Source organism: Portunus trituberculatus, chromosome 18, assembly GCF_017591435.1.
Source record: "Portunus trituberculatus isolate SZX2019 chromosome 18, ASM1759143v1, whole genome shotgun sequence".
NCBI classification, from domain to species: domain Eukaryota; kingdom Metazoa; phylum Arthropoda; class Malacostraca; order Decapoda; family Portunidae; genus Portunus; species Portunus trituberculatus.
Window position 1 is genome coordinate 2,395,092 of NC_059272.1, and position 13,220 is coordinate 2,408,311.

Below are 13,220 nucleotides of genomic sequence, written 5' to 3' on the forward strand. Positions count from 1 at the left end.
TGGCACTTTATCAAAGGCCTTTCTCAAGTCCAGGTAGATAGCATCCACCCATCCCTCTCTACGTTGTAGTATGTCAGTCACTCTTGAATAAAAACATAATAAATTGGATACACACGATCTTCCTTTTCTGAAACCAAACTGCCTTTCACTCAGAATGTTTTCACTTTCTAGATACTCACTCTACTTTGCTTTAATTACTTCAAGTTTAACCCCTGACTTGAACTTCCATTGAGAGTAAATAAAGCGAGAGTGCATCATAGTACGGTGAAAGGTTTAATGAAGGTAAAAATTATGAAGTTGAACATTTAGATAGTTTAATTTAAGTCATTATGATGTACACTAATGTATGTATGTACGTAACTTTATAATGTTGATGATCTTAAATTTATGAAGGGAGGGAGAGTGGAGCGGGAAAGACACTAACCGGCAACCTGTGGAATGCAAACAAAGGGCGTATCAGTGTATCATATATAAAACTTATGTACCACATTTCACAAGGCTTTCCATTTTATCCATTGTAGAGTAACGAGTTCAGGTGGTTCTTTTAGCTTGCAAGGAAGATACGGTCTCACCAGCCTTCTTAATAGAGTCTACTGACTTGAAAATAATAGAGACAGTAGATGGAGTCAAGATGGTGGCCAACAATGTTATTAGTTTTCTGGCCTCTCTCTTGTCTGTGAATAATATCAAGCTTCACTTCGAGAGTAAGAGACTTCCTGGTCTTCTTAGCAACGCTAGGCGACATTGCAGGGCATTTTGGTGGTAAGTTGAGCAAGGGAAGATAAGCTGCTGGTGACGCTGTTATTGTTTTGTACAGGGGCAGTGAGTGGTGCGCGTTTTGTCCACGAGAGGTGTTGGTGTATATAAAAGCCTGTCGGCTTGTGTGATACGGCGGTGCTTTCAAACTTGGAAAAAATTACTTTGTTAAAGCGAGTTTGGTGTTCGTTAAATGAGCAGGTGGTAGTAAAATGAAACCTTCGTTGTAGCGAATTTTTGTTGTGTGAACCTTTGTTAAGCGGCGGTTGCCTGTGCATGAAAATAGTCATATAAAAAAAAATGTAAAGTACCGTGGAAAAGAAATAAACAGAAAATGTTATTTTTATCTTTTACTCACCACATTTTCTATCAGAAGATGTCCCTCCCGAGGCTAAGGGACAGTTGGGATTTCAGCCCGTACCAAGGGCAAAAAAAAAAAAAAAAAAAAAAAAAACTTAGAGAGCGCTGGCTCTCCAAAGAGTTCAAAAAGTGCCAAAACCATCGGCCAGAATTAGGGGAGCAAATGCCTCGATACCTCCCTCTTAAAAGAAGACAAGTTGTAGGAATTGGAAATACAGATGCAGGAGGGAGTTCCAGAGTTTACCAGTGAAAGGGATGAATGATTGAGCATACTGGTTAACTCTTACAATAGAGAGTTGGGCAGAATAGGGATGAGAGGAAGAAGAAAGCCTTGTGCAGCGTGGCCGCAGGAGGAGGGGAGGCATGCAGTTAGCAAGATCAGTAGAACAGTTACCATGAAAATAGCGATAAAATATAGAAAGAGATGCAACATTTCGGCGGTGAGAAAGAGACTGAAGACAGTTAGTCAGAGGAGGGAGTTGATGAGACGAAGAGCTTTGATTCCACCCTATCAAGCAAAGCTGTGTGACTGGAACCCACCCAAACATGCGAAGAGTACTCCATACAGGGACGGATAAGGCCCTTATACAGAGTAAGCAGTTGGAGGGGTGAGAAAAACTGTCGGAGACACCTCAGAACACCTAATTTCATAGAAGCTGTTTTAGCAAGAGATGAGATGTGAAGTTTCTAGTTAAGATTATGAGCAAAGGACAGACTGAGGATATTCATTGTGGAAGAGGGAGACAGTTGAGTGTCATTGAAGAAGAGGGGATAGTTGTCTGGAAGGTTGTGTCGAGTTGATAGATGAAGGAATTGAGTTTTTGAGGCATTGAAAACTACTAGATTTTCTGTACCCCTATCGGAAATCTTAGAAAGATCGGAAGTCAGGCGTTCCGTGGCGTCCCCGCGTGATCTGTTGATTTCCTGAAGGGTTGGACTTCTCTGAAAGAACGTGGAAAGATGTAGGGTGGTATCATCAGCGTAGGAGTGGATAGGGCAAGAAGTTTGGTTAAGAAGGTCATTAATGAATAATAGAAAGAGAGTGGATGACAGGACAGAACCCTGAGGAACACCACTATTAATAGGTTTAGGAGAAGAACAGTAGCCGTCTACCACAGCAGCAATAGAGTGGTTGGAAGGGAAACTTGAGATAAAGTTGCAGAGAGAAGGATAGAAGCCGTAAGAGGGCAGTTTTGAAATCAAAGCTTTATGCCAGACTCTATCAAAAGCTTTTGATATGTCTAACGCAACAGCAAAAGTTTCACCGAAATCTCTAAAAGAGGATGACCAAGACTCAGTAAGGAAAGCCAGAAGATCACCAGTAGAGCGACTTTGACGGAAGCCTTACTGGCAATCAGACAAATGATTGTGAAGTGACAGATGTTTGAGAATCTTCCTATTCAGGATAGATTCAAAAACTTTAGACAAGCAAGAGATTAAAGCTATAGGACGGTAGTTTGAGGGGTTAGAACGGTCACCCTTTTTAGGAACAGGCTGAATGTAGGCGAACTTCCAGCAGGAAGGAAAGGTAGAAGTCGATAGACAAAGTTGGAAGAGTTTGGCCAGGCAAGGTGCAAGCACAAAAGCACAGTTTTTGAGAACAATAGGAGGGACCCCATCAGGTCCATAAGCCTTCCGAGGGTTTAGGCCAGCAAGGGCATGGAAAACATCATTACGAAGAATTTTGATTGTAGACATGAAATAGTCAGAGGGAGGAGGAGAGGAGGACAAGCCCAGAATCGTCCAAGGTGGAGTTGTGAGCAAAGGTTTGAGAAAAGAGTTCAGCTTTAGAGACAGAAGAGATGGCAGTGGTGCCATCAGGATGAAATAAAGGAGGGAAAGATGAAGAAGTGAAGTTATTTGAGATGTTTTTGGCTAGATGCCAGAAGTCACGAGGAGAGTTTGAGTTTGAAAGATTTTGACATTTCCTATTTATGAAAGAGTGTTTGGCAAGTTGAAGAACAGACTTGGCATGATTCCAGGCAGAGATATAAAGTGCATGAGATTCAGGAGATGGAAGGCTCAAGTACATTTTGTGGGCAACCTCTCTATCATGTATAGCACGAGAACAGGCTGAGTTAAACCAAGGTTTAGAAGGTTTAGGTTGAGAAAAAGAATGAGGAATGTACGCCTCCATGCCAGATACTAACACCTCTGTTATGCGTTCAGCACAAAGAGATGGGTCTCTGACTCTGCTGTAAGGATTTCATTTGTGTTCAGTGGGAAACTTGGGAAGAGACTGATTGTTGTGGTGGCGGTGCAGCGTGGTGGTGCTACGGTACGGTGTAAACAAAACATGAGTGGATACCGTATCTGTGAATTTTTCTTACTGTAAATAGAATCGAGGATAGAAATTACCAAACACTGAAACTGTGAATTTACCGGATAACGAAGTATCGTATAAGGAGGACTTGCTGTATATGTGTGTCTCAGGTTTTGTTCACAGAATGCAGTAAGAAAGAATTTATCTATGTAAGCTGGCAATCTCACATAGAATAAACTCTGATAGAACATCACACATTTATGCACACTCATAGCTCTTTCAGCTCTGGGTAGAAAGGAATAGGAAGAATAAATAGGTAAATTTTAATAACAAACATTTCTCGTCCAGGCAATGGAAGTAGTGCGTAAACATGACCTCTCAGCTGCTATCTTTGCTCCGGGGTGGACGTACGAGACACAGCCAGACTTCATAGAGGCAGAGAGGCGCCTGTGGGAGTCTCTGTCACCCTTTCTTACTCACCAAGGAATTGAGGACCTCCCATTCACCACCTCCTTCTGTCAAGGATTTGGGGAGCATCTCTTTATCAAGGGGAAGGTAAGCCTTTGAGTGTTTTTAAGTTGAAGGTGACCAGGGAGAGAGGTTTGTAGAAGATGGCTTGAGGGAGAGAGAGAGAGAGAGACAGGGGAGGGATGTAGGAGGAGGAAAGGACATAAATGGCTGTGTTTTTAAGATATGTAATTGCAAGAAGAAAGAAAATTGTGTGGTTAGAGAAAGGGAATGAGAAAGGAGGGAGAACTGTGTGTTGCTTTTTCTTTAATTTTGATTGTAAACTTGTAATGCGAGACTGGTAGATATAAGGCGTTTGATAGTGAGATACATATCTGTGCAGGATGGAAAAAAAAAAAAAAAAAGCTATCATGGTATCCAATAAATTGATCAAGAACTTTATTGGCAATAGCCAATAATCATTAACTGCCGCTAAATACATTGCCTGATAACTGATAATTGATCAATGTAAAATTCTGATATTAGTGCTAACAATATTGGTATTTCAAATTTTCAGATTTGATAAATTTTTCAAATGTTTATTTTTACATTTATCTTAGAAATGAGAAAAAAGATTCAGATTCAATGTTTATTCTCTCTTTACTAGTTAGTGAAAAGAACTACTTTTTAAAGTCAAATAACTACATGATCATCTTCCAAACAACTAGAATTATTTCATGGTTTGACTTTTGGGGCCTCACTGTTTTGCAGGTTTTGTATATAGATAGGTTCTGTGGATTTTTCACTATATCACGAGGTCTGCAGTGTCACTTAATGTGCTGAGACAAGATCATATATAGCATGCTATTGGTTGACAGCTGAAAGCTGTGCAGTATGTCATAATCATCATCATCATTGTCATCATTACTGCACAGCAAGTTCATCATCATTGTCATTGCAGAAGTAATCATCAGTGGTGAGTACAGTGATTATATGTTCAGTTGAATTTGAAAATAAGATTTATACTGTAGTGTACATATTTTTTCACTATTACAAGTACTGGGCATACAATAATACGATAAGTTGGTGCATAATAATAATGACAATGTACGATACTATGTATGTACAGTACTGTACATTTATTGTTCATATACATATACAGACCTTACACATATGTTTAGCCTACAAAAATGTTTATAAGAGTGTGGGGAAGGGTAATACAGTAGAGGGAATGGTTGATACAGTGTGGGGAAGGTTTATACAGTGGCAGGAAGGGTTGATAATAGTGTGGGGAGGTTTAAAAAGGTTTAAAATGTTACGTATATAGCAAAGTATATATAGCGTCCCTACTTTGTGGATTTTCACCTTTCGCGTGTGGTTACAGAATGCATCCACCGCAATAAACAAGGGAACACTATGTCATTATTGCTGCTTAGAACCAAGAGTTTTGACGATACTGATAATCAATAATGCTGGGGGGAAAATCTGATAACTGATAGATAACCTGATATGGTGACCACAATAATCCATCAAGATAATGCACACCCATGGTGAGATGAATAGCTATTTGAACAGACATCAGAAAAAGGCAGGCAAATATGAATGAAGATGACAAGAGATTTAAATGTCAAGTGATGAATATCAACATAGATATCATAAGAATATTAGATGAACAGAATGACACTTAAGATACAAGATGAGCACACACAGAAACATCAATGAATACACAGAAAGCAATATAGATGAAAATAAGCAGATATAACAAGAATGATTAACAGGAAGACAATCACTCACAAATACAACATATGATTTAATAAACACACAGAATAATACATAAGCAAAGATTAGCCGACATAGCAAGAATAATAAAAAAAAAATACATCAGGTGAAATGACACAGGTGGAACTAATGAGATGTTGTTGCAGGTGGAGAAGGAAGGACCTTGGCACAACCTGAGTCAACAGCACCTGCAGCCTCTCTGGTCCCAGGTGAGTAGGTGTGTTTGAATAGATGTGCCTGCCTTCCTGTTTCTATAGGCCAAATTCTGAAGTGCTTTTCTCCAACACTGAAAGGGCTCTGTGTTGTTGAAGTGATATGATTTTAAGGGTGTTTTTATAGCTCTGGTGACAGGCTAACAAGATTTCTACATTATTAACAAAACTGGCTATTAGGGGTGTTTTTGTGGTTTTGGTGATATATTAACGAGATATATATACGTTATTAACAGGGGGAATATGCATGATAACACAGCTAGTTATCTGTATGGCCTTTGAAAACAGTGGTGATGAGAGACTTATGGGAACACAAGGGAAGCTGCAAGACAACACCAGGTATACATGTGGCAGTCATTGTGTAATGCCTCAACCTTGTCACCTCATATCAAACATTGAATTGATGTGAACTTCTTAAAGTACTAGTAGCTTGATTTAAAGTACTAATACATCCATTACTGAGTCTTTGCCTGTCATGTATCACGCTAAGAAATAGTTTCCTAATTTTTTTTCTTTCTTTTTTTATATAATTCCATGGGATTTTTTTTTATAATTAATTCTCTTCATTTTTCATCCTTTTTATCTTTTTATATATGTTAATTCCTTATTTTTCTGTATTTTCCTTTATTCTTTTCATTATTGTTGGTTATTCATTTATGCCTTCATTTTTCTTTTCACTGATTCTTAATCTATTGTACTTTTTTTCTTTCATTCTGTTCACTCATGTGTTTATTATTTCATTGTTTTGATTCATTCATATCATTATATTTCTTATTTCCTTGCAACTTTTAACTTGTTTATTATGATAGAGATTGATATAGTCATTTTGCCTTGTTCTGGTTTTTCTCCATTGTTTGCCATTCTCTCTCTCTCTCTCTCTCTCTCTCTCTCTCTCTCTCTCTCTCTCTCTCTCTCTCTCTCTCTCTCTCTCTCTCTCTCTCTCTCTCTCTCTCTCTCTCTCTCTCCAGGAGGGTGAGGAGGAGGGAAGTTGCCGCCTGTCCTTGGTCACCCAGGAGGCATACAATGGCGGTGGGTGTCTGGGCATCACCACACACTCACCCACCACAGTCAGGTTCGCATCACAACTCATCCTGTGGCCTCGCTGCACAAGGCTTTCATCTTCCTTTCATTCCTTTTCTGTCCAGCTCTCTAATGCAAGAATCAACCAGTATTCTCAATCATTTATACCTTTCACTGGTGAACTCTAGAACTCCCTTCCTACCTCTGTATTTCCGTCTTCCTACAATTGACTTCTCCTAAGAGGGAGGTATCAAAACATTTGCTCCCTAATTCTGGCTAATCAGCATTCAAGTGGGCCTTTTTTTTTTTTTATATATATTTTTTAACTTGGCTGGCCCTCTCTCTCCTACATAAAAAAAATACTCAGATTGCTAAGCTAGTTTATTTATTTATTTATTTATTTTGTTAGTTAATTAGTTAGTTAGTTAATGTAGGAGAAGCACTGGCCAAGGGGAACAAAATCATAAATAAAAAAGGCTCACTAGGTACTTGTTTACTTTGTTTATTACTTAGTTGGTTGATTTGATGGTAAGTTGGATTGTTGTTTATATATTTATTGGCTTACTTATTGGATCAGCCTTCACACAGATAAAAGAAATCTTGTTTTAGTTTTTCTTTTTTTTTTTTTTCTTTCTCTTATTGATTTATTAGTGTTATATCTGCCAGTGTCTGCATTTCTCAATTAACTTGTCCTTCTATCTGTCAGTCAGTGAATCAGTCAGGTGGTCAGTGTGTAGACCTGTCCAGTTGTGAGCTATCTGATATGCTCATCTAGCTAATCATCTTTTTGTCTGTTTGTTAATTTTTTTGGCATTTCCACATCTTATTCATAGCAGTGGCTTGGGAATAAAAAGATGAATGCTTTTTGTTCCTTAGTTTTTATTTTTTATTTTTGTTATTTGCATTGTGTTTCTTCTTTTATTTTGTTCTTTCCTTTTCTTATTCTCGCTTTTTACTTTTTTTTCCCCCTTAGTCTCTCATCACCCTGCATTTTTTTACAATATTTCATCCAATTCACACCGTAACATATGTGTGCAGGTCAGCCTTCAGATCAGTGTGTGAGCATTATGGAACCTGATGGTCATATTGACAGTGATGTAATGCACATTACATGTGAATCCAGGTTTATAAATGAGTTTTGTTTAATAGAATGCATCCTCAAGTTCAAAATTTGGAAATCAGAATAGCTGTTAGTCTTTTTATCTTTTCCATTCACTGCATTTTTCAGTAATTAAATATTTTTTGAGATTTATATGTTGCATTTGCAAATACTTGCTTCATATCTTCAGATTAGAACAAAAGTATTTACAAGATTGTTTCAAGTTTTAGCTTCGAATATTTTGCATTTTCAGAGTTCATAAATATTTGTACATACTACAAACAAGATTAGTATATCAGCTAACAGATGACCCATTCAATATATGGTGGTGGTAATGTAAGATCTTGGTATGTGGCCTTGAGGGGACAAGGGTGCTGAGAATAACTAATGGTGCATATGGTGGTGCTTCAGGTTTATGTTATGTAACCTTGAGTGTAACCAGTTACTGAGAGTAACTGTGGCCTACAAATGGAGCAGCCAGCCCACCACCCTCGCCTTCCTGTGTCAGCTCTCACCGAACGACACGTCCCTTCAACAGAGGTGAGTCTTAGCTGTATCCCAAGAGAGTCCATGGTGATACTTTCTCTTCATGAATGTTTTCCCTATAACTATTAAGGTACTGTTGGGAAACTTTGTCCTGGTGTGAGATATGTATTGAAAAAAAAAAAAAAAATTAAGGGTGAACTATTTTGTCAGTGTAGAAGTGTTTATGCACTGGCCTGGCATTGCTAAGGTCAGTAGGTTGAGTCTTGCTCAGGCTCATGAGTTTAAGCAATTTACTGGCAGGTTACTGCTGTGGTTGGAGCACCACAGTGGGGAGATGAGTTCACCTGGCTAGTGTTCTGGAGAGCATCAGATGTGATGGGTACTGGAACTAAAACCAACTAAGTTTAACTTTTAACTTTATCCTTAGCTGAGATAAAGAGTTCTGCATTTTCATCACTCAAGCTCATACCAGATTAGTATGTAAACTAATGGAAATTGGTTTATGGTGTGATTTTGAGTATTATTTCAATGATTAGTATCGAAGGTGATTATTTGACCAGTGCTTGTTTACGTAATTGCTATTTCTCATTTTCATTTTCTTCCACTTTTCATTCCTCTTTAAGCACTTCATATAGGATGTAACAAGAGTTTATGTGGATATTCCTAGAAGTGAAAGTATAGGTTAATCTAAGTCAAAGATTTTCCATGCACATATGTAGTTGTATTTACCTAGTTGTATTGTACAGGGTTCGAGCGGGGCTCATAGTGTCCTGTCTCCATATCTCCATTTATCTAATTTTTCTTTAAAGTTATGCACACTATGTGCTGCAACAATTCCATTATCCAATGCATTCCATTTTTCCACTGTTCTGTGTGGAAAAGTGTATTTTCAACATCCTTCACACACTGCCTCATCCTGATCTTCTTTTCATGTCCTCTTGTCCTTCCATCCTCTTCCGCCAACAGCACCAGGTCTTCTTTGTCTATCTTTTCAATATCATTTACTATCTTATACATTGTTATTAGGTCCCCTCGTTCTCTTCTATCTTGTAAGGTTGGCAGTCCCATTTCCTTCAGTCGTTCTTCATATGTGAGGTCCTTTAATTCCGGCACCATCTTTGTAGCAATCTTCTGTATCCTTTCCAGTTTTCTTATATCTTTTTTAGAACTCGGAGACCATACCACTGCTGCATATTCCAGCCTTGGGTGTATCATGCTTGTGATGATTTTTTTTCATCATATCTTTATCCATGTAATGAAATGCCACTCTTATATTAGTCAACATCCTATATGATAGTCCAAATATCTTATTTATGTGTTTATCACGGCTCAGATTTTCTTGTATGATCACTCCAAGATTTTTTTTCCTCTTTAGTCTTCGTTATTTGCTCCTCCCCCATCAAATAGTTCCATACTGGTCTTCTCTTACTCTTTCCTAGTTCCATTATGTGACATTTCTTGCCATTAAACTCCAATTTCCACTTCTTGCTCCATTCATAGATCTTATTTAAATCTTCCTGTAGCAGTATACAGTCCTCTCTGGTTTTGATAACTTTTAGCAATTTTGCATCATCAGCGAATAAATTCATATAACTGTTTACTCCAATGTGAATATCGTTTACATAAACTTGAAACAATAGGGGCTAACACTGACCCTTGTGGCACCCCGCTAGTTACTTTACTCCAAGGTGAGTATGTATCTCTGATCACAGTTCTCATTTCTCTATCCTTCAAATAATCTCTTGTCCATTCGAGCAAGCCTCCATGCAGTCCTCCTATGTTCTCTAGTTTCCAAAGAAGTCTTCCATGAGGGACTTTATCAAATGCCTTTTTAATGTCCAGGTATACTGTGTCTACCCATCCATCTCTGCTTTCAAGTCCTGCAATAACCCTGGAGTAGAAGCTTAATAAGTTTGATACACATGATCGTCCTGTCCTGAACCCAAACTGTCTGTTCGATATGACTTGCTCATCTTCTAGAAATTTAACCCACTTTTCTTTGATAATTATTTCACATAACTTCCCTACGACACTTGTAAGTGACACTGGTCTGTAGTTTAGTGGTTCAGTTGCCTTTCCTCCTTTAAATATCGGTATTACGTTGGCTCTCTTCCACTCTAGTGGAACTTTCCCTTCATTTATTGAACTTTTAATTATTTCCCAAATTGGCTCCAGTAATTGCTCTTTACATTCTTTTAACACCCAGCCTGATACACCATCTGGCCCCATTGCTTTCCTGACTTCCAACTTGTCCAGTAATCTTCCAATATCCTCTTTATGAACTGCAATTTCCTGTAATCCTAGGCAATTCAATGTCCTATTAGGTTCTGTGAAGTCATCTTCTTCAGTGAATACCGTTTTGAAGCTCTCATTCATTATTTCACACATTTCTTTCTCTGTTTGGTATGTCTTTCCTTCTTTAATTATTTTTTCAATTGTTTCCTTATTCTTTGTTTTGCCATTTATAAACTTGTAGAAAAGTTTTGGTTCATCCTTGCTTTTATCCACTACATCTTTCTCAAACTTTCTTTCTTCCTCTCTCCTTACTCTAATATATTCATTTCTAGTATCTTTGTACTGCCGACTATTATAGTCATTTCCCTGCTTTAAAAGTTTCTTCCACGCTTTATCCTTTGCCTTTTTTGCTTGTAAGCATCTAGCATTGTACCATGTATGTATTTTTTCTGAACTCTATAAACAGGAACAAACTTTTTTACTCCTTCATTGTATTCCTGTAAGAATATGTCATATTTCTCTTGTACAGTCTTCCTGCTCATAATATTACTCCACTCAATATCAGCAAAATAACTCCTTAGTTTTTCAAAATCTGCTCTTGCATAATTTAATCTCTCTCCTTTATAGTCCTCTCTGTATCTTATCTCATCTTCCTCCTGCATTTGCATCTCTAATGTCACATGATCACTTTTCCCCATTGGACTAAGGTATTGTATGATTGGAGGGACTCCGGTTTTTGTGAAGACTAGGTCAAGTAACGATGGTTCCTCTTCCCCCCTGTATCTTGTTGACTCTTCTACCCACTGGTCCATTGTATTAACCATAGTCATCTGTAACACTTTCTCACTCCACTGCCCAGCATTGTCCATTACTTCCATCTCTCCCAGTTTATTTTTTACAGTTAAAGTCTCCAACTAAGAGTATTCTTCTATCTCTTCTTATCATGTTATCCAGATACTTTATCGTCTCTCTTTGCATATCTTTATGCTCTTCTGATCCCCATGTATTAGTCTTTGGTGGAACATGTGTAACTATAATTTTTCTTTTCTTCAAATCTTCTGTTCTGATTGTTACTCCCTATGCTTCCACTTTGTCCTCTACATATTGCACATCCTCCACACAAATGTTATCACGAACCATTATTAGCTCTCCTCCTTCCCCTTTATCCTTCCTGTCCCTCCTCCAGGTATTCCTTCCTCATTAAAGTTGACATGTATCTCATCCTTGTTTTGTTTCAACGATACACATTACATCTGGCTTTTTCTCTTTCAAATAATCCCGAACTTCCAATATACTTGATAACAAACCATCTATGTTAGTATAAGTCACTCTTAATTTATTGCCTCCTCCACGACCTCCTCTTTTTTCCTTAAGTACCACTTCTTTAGTCTCATATCCAGAACCCTCCAGTAAAAATTCTTCTTTATCTCTGTCCTTTTCTCATTTTTTTCCTTAGCCTCACTTCATAGCACTTTCTCCTTTTCCCTTTCCTCTAAGTTCATATATTTTTTTTTTTTATCCATATTTCCCTATGATCAACATCAGTGGCTAACTTTCCTTTTCTAGCCATTATTTCTTCTACAGCCACTTGAGATCTCATTTTCACCTTCATTGGTCTCTTACCCCCTTCAGTGTACCTTCCCAGCCTAACCACTTCCTCCACCTCCTGGTCAAATTCTTGTGTACTGTCTTGTACCCTTTTGATAACCGTTTTGGCCATTTCCCTTTCTTCATGTTCTCTTGTGAATTTATTTGGATTTTTCTTTTCTCTCATCCCGTAGATCACAAAGCTTTTTTCTTGTCCACTGCATCCCTCACCATGCTTTCCTTTTCTTTGATAACCTCGATTACAGCAACTTTTGTGTTCTGAATTTGTCTCTTTACCACTTCTTAAAATTTGACTTTTTCCTCCTCTTGTTTTTGTTTCCATTCATTTCTTAGTTCTTTCAATTTGCTTTCACCTAGACCACCTTCTATCCTGTCTGTACCATACCCCCTTGCTGTACTTCATCCTGCAAGTCCTGGCATGTGGTTTTTAGAGCGTCATTTTGCTTCCTTATTTCTAAAATCTCCTCTTTTAATTCTTGGTTTATTCCACTGATCTTTTCACATTCAGTTATTCTCAATTTCATGGCTGTTTTCTGATACCAGTCGGTCATGTTTGTCCATGAGACTGGACATCGCCTCCTTCAAATATCTTAATTTTCTTTCTACATTTACAAGTCTCCTCATATTTCCTCGTTCATCTCGGAAACCTGAGAAATCCCTATCCATAGTATCTTCAGTCAGCTTTCTTAAACCAATAGGTGTTTCTATATAGTGTTGATTTTCGGGCGGAGTATGTTTTGGTTCCTCCATGCGCCTGGCAGCGCTACTTGGTTCCATATTTCTCTCTTTATCTACTCCTTGGCTTTACATTGTCTAACACTTATATAATTTGGAGACAGGAGAACACTATGCCCCCTCCCCACGAGTGAAGACTTGTGATACCCTGAGGCTAACCCTGAGGCTATAGGGTAGGTAAACACCCAAATAAAATCGCGTCGAGGCGAACCTTTATGTG

The 13,220-nt window shown here is 38.1% G+C and overlaps 1 protein-coding gene across 9 annotated transcripts in view; it reads left to right on the forward strand.

The window, feature by feature from the left end:
- The window catches only part of LOC123505560 (cytosolic endo-beta-N-acetylglucosaminidase-like), a 49,447-nt gene that overhangs the window by 30,015 nt on the left and 6,212 nt on the right, over nt 1-13,220 (forward strand). For 3 of the 9 annotated variants that reach the window (XM_045257023.1, XM_045257025.1, XM_045257024.1), the window contains exons 6-9: nt 3,728-3,934; nt 5,752-5,814; nt 6,786-6,889; nt 8,348-8,476. In XM_045257023.1, coding sequence (XP_045112958.1) covers nt 3,728-3,934; nt 5,752-5,814; nt 6,786-6,889; nt 8,348-8,476 — 503 coding nt within the window. Of the gene's footprint in view, nt 1-3,727; nt 3,935-5,751; nt 5,815-6,053; nt 6,368-6,785; nt 6,890-8,347; nt 8,477-13,220 lie in introns of those variants that run through there. The other 6 variants (XR_006675201.1, XR_006675202.1, XR_006675204.1 and 3 more) reach the window with 4 other exon arrangements.